The sequence below is a fragment of the Gavialis gangeticus genome, unplaced genomic scaffold (assembly GCF_001723915.1).
Source record: "Gavialis gangeticus isolate Ggan-Ray unplaced genomic scaffold, GavGan_comp1, whole genome shotgun sequence".
Classification (NCBI taxonomy): Eukaryota; Metazoa; Chordata; order Crocodylia; family Gavialidae; genus Gavialis; species Gavialis gangeticus.
Window position 1 is genome coordinate 32,792,667 of NW_017729034.1, and position 8,631 is coordinate 32,801,297.

At 37.6% G+C, this 8,631-nt stretch overlaps 1 protein-coding gene across 1 annotated transcript in view; it reads right to left on the reverse strand.

Annotated features, from left to right (window-relative positions):
- Positions 1-8,631, reverse strand: part of TTC27 (tetratricopeptide repeat domain 27) — a 303,716-nt gene that overhangs the window by 55,319 nt on the left and 239,766 nt on the right. Inside the window, exons 14-15 of the mRNA XM_019527431.1 lie at positions 4,990-5,088; positions 3,148-3,200 (exon numbers count right to left, since the gene is read on the reverse strand). Coding sequence (XP_019382976.1) covers positions 3,148-3,200; positions 4,990-5,088 — 152 coding nt within the window. The remainder of the gene's footprint in view (positions 1-3,147; positions 3,201-4,989; positions 5,089-8,631) is intronic.

An 8,631-nucleotide genomic window follows, 5' to 3' on the forward strand; every position in this document is an offset into this window, starting at 1 on the left:
CTTTTGGATGTTCATGTTGCCGGGATCCTATGATCCCTGACTTCCTGCCCCTGAGCAGGGGGCTGGACTCAATGATCCTATGGGGTCCCTTCCACCGTGAATGTCTATGAAATCTGTGAAATTTATCCCACTGATAAAAAATAGCTAAAAGAAAGAGGAGGTCTTTGTCCACCTTTAACACTGTCATGAGAGATCCCTCAAATGGGAAAGACTAAGGGAAGTTTGGGATTAGACAAATTAGTTTAGATTGAATATTCTTGCTGAATAACTTCCAACTCCCTCTAGTTGCTTATAACTGCTTCTGAAAAAAGAAAAGCTTGCTAAAAGAAACATAATATCTGGTCCCTAACCTAATGATTAGTGGTTTGTGCCTACGAACAAGGTGTGGGCAGGGCACTCTGCTTCTAAAAGCAAGTCTTTTTCTTCTAAGAGCTGGAAGCTTTTTCAAGACACTGATGTCAGGACACTGGAGTCTTTTGCCTAGAGAAAGATGGAGGCTTTGAATACTTCCCTTCTGGAATGGCATACAGGCCAAAAAAGCAAAGGGTCACTGAAATTCAAAATCTTCTGACTACAATTTGTGACCCTCCACGGTTGTCTAAGATTTCTTTTTGCAGTTTCCAAGAAGTACAACCATTATGTCCTATACATAGTTCATGCTGTAGCTACTGTTCTAACAACAGTGCTGGAAGCATCTAAAGATGCTGACTATACAGCTTTGCCAACAACTGGCCTTTTCAGGCACCAGCATTTACTTCATCCCTAACATTTTGAGGGAGTTTCTTTGTTGCATAATCTTCCACTGTAGAAAGTTATATTTAGCCAGTAGAGCTTGATAATATTTATCCATATTTATTAATATTTATCTTAATGGTGTATCTATATACTGCCTACAAGAACATATTTTATGTGGTTCCTTTCTCTAAACAATATGTTAAATGCAGACAAACCTGTGTGGATTTTTTACAAGAAGCTGCAACAGCTGTAGTAGATGCAAAGGCCAGGTGTGAAAAGAACTACTCAAATCTCCTTCAAGACATTTGATATGTATGATCTGTTCCCTTGCAGCCTTTAGAAACTGTTTGAGACTATTCTTGAACAACTTCAAGAAGCAACTCTAAGATTCCTGCCATCTTCTTCTCCCAATTTAATTTTTAATTTTCTTTTTGTCCACTGGCTCTTTAAAATGATATAAAAAACTTACAAAAACATACACAAATGTAACTACTAGAATAAGGTAGAACTTAAGGTCATAGTGCAACAATTACAATTCTGAAGCTGCACAAATGCACTCGGAGCAGAATCAGTATTCACATGGATAATTAGTGTGGAAGAGCTACTTTGCCAGACCTAAAGCGAGCTGTTTCTTGCACACATAAGCCTCAATTGTAAAATCATTTCCTAACAGTTTAAAACACAGGGAAGAGACCCACGGACACTTTGTAGCTGTGTCTTGTTGCTCTTGCAATAAGAAAGAAATGACTGGGAGTTGAAGCTAATTCAGCCCATTGTGTCCTCACAGCAGGTAAGGAGAATGTGAGGATGTTGGGCTCTGTTTCCAAAATATACACTGATTAAAAGATTCCAGGCTCACATGTATGGGAAACACAGAATGACCCACAGCAACTGGACAAATGCTTGAAGAATAAAAATCTTATCCAACACTTCTTAGTTTTTTTACAGGCATCAAACATTTCACAATTTTTCTTATGTGTTTCTCTGATATCATCACAAAAGTGGAGCCATAATAATGAAGTAAAAAAAAAAAGTAGAACTGATTTCTTAATACTGCTTATACTCTATGCTGTGAATGGACAGAGAAAGTGTCATTTTGGTTAATAACAGTTCTAAATGGTGGGATATAAAGAGGGTGTGTCTGGTATGAAGTGCCCCAGCATACTTTTAGAAGTTGGGAAGTGAGAGTTAATCAGTCAGATGGGAAGAGAAAACACTGAAAACAGTGAAATCTGAGTGACTGTATTATTATCACCTTGACAAAGAATGGGTTTTATTTTTCTGAATGCAATGGGGAAAATGAATAAATGAGATATTGTCTAATTTAATCTCTCTGATTTTTGTAATCGATTGTGAAGCTCCTTCAGGACATTTCCATGGAGATGCAAGGAACTGCTGCACAGGACACTTAGTCAAGCAAGCTGGGTCTCTATGTTTATTTCTATTCCTCTTTTCAGCCTGAGTAGTCATTCTGTCCTTCAGTCTTTTCTTTCTATCTCCTCATCTACAATGTATTTCTTTACAATTTATTTTATGCGTTTACCATTTAGTGTGAACTCACTGTTTCTTTGTCTCCTCTTTAGTTTGTTTCCTAAACTTTTACACAAATACAATTTTACTTGTATTAGATTTGTATCAGATTTTAAAATGGAACATAGCCAGTTTCAATACATTGATTTTGATACTTTTTGTTCTCAAGTTTCCTTCTTTTTGGTATAAGATAAACAGAGACAAGTCCAAGTATAGAGTATTATCTTAGTAATATTGTTCTTAAATACTTAGCACTTGCAAAAATTGTGTTATTGAAAAGGTATAGCTATCAAGAGGATTAATTCAATAATGACTCCAGAAACAAAATTAATTAATAAGCTGTCTTTAGTTAGGTCTTCTTATATTAATGGTTAATTTGGAAGGAAAAGAACAAGCAGACCATTATGTAAGTGGATCTACATCTGCTTTCATGATGTGAATAATAAACTGCTTGTTTTTCCCACAAATCTCCTGAGATGAATATAGCATGAATCAATATATGGTTGAATATATAGTCTGTTTTTAAAATGGACAGGTCTTTTTTGGCTTCATTCCAATTAGTTTCCAATTTTTATATGAGTAATTTTGATTGGTCTTTACTTAGAATATCATGAGTGATGAATTAAAGCATTTAACAACTTTGGGTTCAAATAACTGCTTTCTTTACAAAGAATATTAAAATATATTTTCTGTAAATGAAATGTGATTGACTTCTAATTGGTATCATTGTAGGAGACCATGAGGGAGACTGGACTGAAAGGAAAAGAACTAGCATTAATGAGTAAACCACATCATAAGAATAATATGTTCAGTGCTGGAGGAAAGGAAATCAGAAGTATTTATTTTGGAACCAGTTTTCTCTAATCCCTTTGAAGTACTTACTTCTGTTTTAATCTGATATACGCAGTTGATAAATTGTTCCAGGCCTCAGCATTCTGCAATCACAACATGGGAGATGGTTAAAAAAAAATCCACTTATTTAGGAAAAATCATTTGAATGAAACTATTATAAAATCAGTTGACACTATCCATTTTGCTCATCACACACATGTACATGCATTAATAAATGCACATTCACAATATAGTAAATACTGAGATGGTAATAATATCAAAATTGTAAAACATGCTTCGCAAACAGGTATTTTTATAATAGAAATGTTAAAATAATTTCTGCTCTGGATTGACATGCTGAGCTACATTTATGTATATGCAAATTTGGGGTAAGGCCACCAAGGTCAGAGGATGGATAACTGGTATAAACTCAGTGGAAGAACAGATCCAGAATACTTTAGTGAAAATTACCCCTGCAGTATGTGGTAGCATCAGGCCTACAGAGAAGTTAAGTCCCATGTAAGATGTGTTGTGGAACATTTTACGAGGCTTAAAAGTGGTGCATAGACCCTGTGGTAGATTTCTGCACAAGACATTTCATCTGCTGTAACTAAAAGCCTAATTCTGCGTTGTTTACCCACATATTAAATGCATATTTAAGTCACTGGGAAGTCACCCTCCCTGCTCATGTGAATGTGGACAGGACTAAGCTATATCAGAAAACAAAGAACATCAGGCATTTTTACACATGCAAGTGCTGCAATGCTGGGCGCTTTGAGAAGCACCTGACGCTGCAATGCTTACAGTTGTATAAGTGGCAAAATGTGCGTCAGTGCTGACAAAATTGCAATGGCGCACTTTTGAACTAAAACACCTCAGAGGTGCTTTAGTTCAAAAGTACCCCACTGCCATTTTCTGCCTGCTAATGTGCATTTCGCTGCTTATACAACTGCACACAGTACAGTGCAGTTCAGCTCAGCTCATGTGTGGAGCAGACTCAATTAATCGGATCTCCAGCATGTCACAGGAAAAAAAGTAGGTGTATAAATTCCCATAGCTTCCATAAATGTTGGAAGTCATTCACTGTATTTTAACAATTCATATTCATCTGTAAAAGACTATGCACAACCAGGCTGGATTATTGCTTATTTTTCTTGTTGTTTTTTTAAACAATATTCTTGTGAGGTGGAGTCCCCTGTGGTTCAGTGGTAGAAGCCCTGTCTACCACACAGAAGACCTAGGTTTGATTCCCAGACACATATAACTACAGGCGTAAAGGCACCAAACATCTGGACTCAGTCTGGTCTGTAGCTTCTGTCTCAGTGGCCTAAAGAGAGGATGGAAAGTCTCCACTCCTCCAAAAATTCATGCCCAGACATATGCATCAAAGGTCTGGGTGTCCTTCATGCATACACCATGATCCAGGAGGATTGATGGCTGCCATCACAATTCCTGTAAGGTTGTAAGCATCTTCACCTTCATCAAATACACATGTACTTTAAAAGGGGTATCCAGCTGTCATCCTGCCTTTTTTAAGCTTGCTCACTTTGCAGTGCTGGACATGTGCTGGTTTGATGCATGCCTGTAAAATGAATAATAAATGCCTCTGGTGCTCATGAACTAACTATAGCTTCATGTTTAAGTACCATGACAAAGGCCAACTCTCTACCATTTCTTTAATGAATGATTCTAATGGAGAGTAGCATACCAATTTCACAGAAAAACTGGTTAAAAGCAGCAGATGCAGCTGAAGACATTTTTTAACACATCTGCTTTACTCACAGGGTAAAGGAATAGACCAAAATATTTCTTGGTAATAGACATCCTTCTTGCTTTCAGATAAACTGTTACATGAGTAGAGAGTGAATACAATCTTTGATAAATAATACATACGTCAGGTTCCAATGTCACGCAACGCTGAAATGCTCTGGCAGCACCTTCATAGTCTTCCAAAGCTAAGTAGGCACAGCCCAAAGAAAACCATACACCCAACTAAAAAAAAAATACAAAATAAAGGGAATTCAGCATACCTGTTCTTACAATTGAAACAACCTTAGGTTCTTGCATGGTCAGATATACCATTTGTTGGTTTTATCATAAAGCATTGCATTCTATTTTATACCGCATATACAATCTTGTATTATAATGGTAATATCTTATATATCATATGGAATCTATGGGAATCATTTATTCACCACTGCAGCCAGAGTCTAACAGTGAACAACAAACTACATTGGTTTAGAAAATGGAAGTGAATGATATGTGTAAAGGGGTACATATTTTGTCATATCTTGTGAGAAAATTATATGCATTTTGGGACATGGTTATAAACAGAATTCTCATTGATAGACAACTTGTTCTGCATCTGTAAAAATACTCTAACAAAAATAGATAAATTATTTAAAATAGTATTTCAAAATTATAGCTCTTACATTTTGGTTACAATATTATTTTTTCACTCATTCCATTTTTTAAAACAGTAATAACAATTTAAGAATATAGAAAGTTGCTCAGAAATGTATTATTTAGACTTGTTGTTTTAAATAATGGAGAAATCTTGCCAACAAACTTTAGTCAGCAATAACCTACAAACAACTCTAATCAGATTTTGTGCAACTTGTGTTACAGAGAAACATAAAACATGACAAGTTCTTTTGAGACCTATTGACGTATGTATTTAAAAGCTTCTGCGCAAGTTTGTCAAAATACTAACTTTGCCAACAGCTGCAAGTGATAGAGTACGATGCTTCTGAGCAAGTCATATAATTCAGACAGGCATTGAGTCCTAAATACACTGACAGAACATTTTCTGGGTCTCTTGTAGATTCAATTAAAGCAGAAGATGGGGGGAAGCAAACCTGATTTTAACATTTCATAATATTTTTAGGAAATGCTAGGAAATTTTTCCAGATTCTGCTATCTAGTGCAAAAAACAAACCAAGCCAAAACTTCCTCAGTCAAACTGCCAAGATAAGATTAGTGGAAAGAATCACCGTTTTAAAAGAAAGAAAAAAATGTGTCAGATTATGTTGCTCTTAATTCATGATGAATAGTCCTGGATAGAATGAATAGTAACGAAGCCAGAGGCTGGTCTGCTTACAAGAAAGGCAGTCAGTGAAGATGTAAATTGAGCAGTCAGTGGGTGAGAGAGGCTGGGGTGTGGGGGGATTAATGGCTAGAATGAGTTTTTCCTTTAAATATGCATCGAACCTTGCAAACACCAGAAGCAAACTTCCTCAAGTCCAAAACACACTGAATGGATCCAGACCATGCCAGGACAAGAAATGCAAAACCTGCCAACACATCTCCACCACACCCACAATTACTATACCCCACAACAGAACCATCATAATTCCTGGATCCTACAGCGGCACCTCCAGAAATATAATACATCTCTCATCCAATGCACCAAATGCCCTGATGGAAAATACACAGGAGAGACCAAACAACAACTGCGCACGAGAATGAATGCACATAGGAAATTTATCAAACCCAGGAACAGCCTATTACCGGCGGGGGCACATTTCTCACAAGTAAAACCACTCTCTCCAATCTCTCAGTTCTAATCCTGAAAGGGAATTTACAAAACACTTTTCAAAGATGAGCCTATGAACTTCACTTCATAAATCTCCTGGACTAATCATGGACTAAATAAAAACATTGGATTTATGATACAGTATAACCTGCCTGATATCTGATTCCCCAGGTACCTCTCCATTATTTACCTGCTACTTTCATTCCCCTTCCCCCTAGCTTCTCTCTCACACACTGACTCCTCAATTTACATCTTCACTGACTGCCTTTCTTGCATGCATACCAGTCTCTGGCCTCTTTACTATTCTTTACTTGGCATGCTTTACAATTGAAACATCAGGTCTGAACTATTACAGACCATTAAATACACTTACTCCAAACACACAGAAGCCTCAGTTTGCTTGACTCCAATCTAGGAAATGTCATTGCCCAAATGAAGTGCATCAGTAAGCAAAATAGATTTCTCAAACTGATGCGCAGTTGTTCTAGGCCAAAGCAAAGGCCTGCAATTATTGGTATTTTCTACCTGAAGTAATAAAAATCACTGCAGAAGAAAATTATATGATAGACAGAAACTGCCTGCCAATAAGGTTGCATGCATAGATGTGCTTAGATCTAACAAACTTTAACTGTTCTGGGGTACAATTCTTCATGCTGGGTGTCTATATAAGACTGTTCTTGGTTTTTAGGGGATTTTTTCAGGTGAAGTGCTCCAGTCATTTCCAGAACAAGACTAGGGAAAACAAAGTTGTTCTGGCCATATCAAAAATTCTGGTAATCTTTTCTTTGGTAAGCACCATGCAGGCAATTTTTTGCTTAGGAGCAGAGATTTGAAGTTTGTCAGAGGGTGACCTTTATGTCAAGGATAAGCCTTCACTATTCCCATGAAACCTCATTCAAATGTATACAAGTTATTAAGTTTTTGACAAAGAAAAACACATTTCACATATTCTCAGCAGAAACTGTAGAGCAGTAATTCTCAACCAAGGTGCTGCAGCACCTTGGGGTTCCTTGAGATCTTTTTAAGGGTGCCACAAGGTGCCACACAATGTTAGAACTGTTAGATGGGCAAATATGATTCACAAGATAAACCCAGAGTTTTCAAAAAGGAGTCCATAGTATTAAAGTCATTCTGACCTGCTGTGGTCTTTCCAAGTTTTTTTGTAACAGAAAAACTGCTCTATTATTTTTCTGTAGTCAAAAAACACATGAAAACTGGGAGCTGGCATTTTCCAAGGGGTACCCCTCAAATGTGAAAAGACAGAACTTCTGTAGAGTTAACAGCTCAACTACGCAAAGGTTTTGTGTTCACTGAGTATGCTCCAGGGTAGGACTGAATAGGACACACTGCAGTTGTAGCTCTGGGCTGCTGCATGCTGTGGTGGATCTTGATAAAGCAAGTGAAAATAAGGAGTTTGTTTGTTTTTTTACTTTTAGTGCAATAGCTGCTAGGCTCAGATAACATGCAGGTGAAAGGTGCTTGACTTAAATATAAAGAGAACAAGAGCTAAATCTTAGTTGGGGAGACACTGTGAGAAGTTTAGCACAGATGAGAAGGGACATAGAGGCTGTTGGGGAGAAGAAAAAAAGCTGGAACTCGGGGACACTTAAAGAAGGTGCTATGCTGCGGACACATTAGGACTGACAGATGTACTTTTGAACTGAGTGAGATGGGAGGGCAGTGAGGATGGGGCATGTGGGTTTGGGCTTGACTGGAGCCAAGGTAAGGGACAGACCAGAAAAGTTTCTTGCAAGGGGACCTGGAACTGGTTGGGTAAAGGTAATGGGGATATGGGGATAAGAAAACAGAAGAGTAAAAGACTCAGATTAGCAGCTGAAAAAAACCCTGGAACTGGAAATAGTGGAGGAAAGCTGTAAATGGAGAGCCCAGCATGGGATGTAAAGGCATGGGGAGTGGAGACTGGGGCAAAGAACCAGCAGTGAAGAACAGATAATAAGATTCAGACAGCTGGAGGGGACAGTGGTAAAGGAGTCATGACT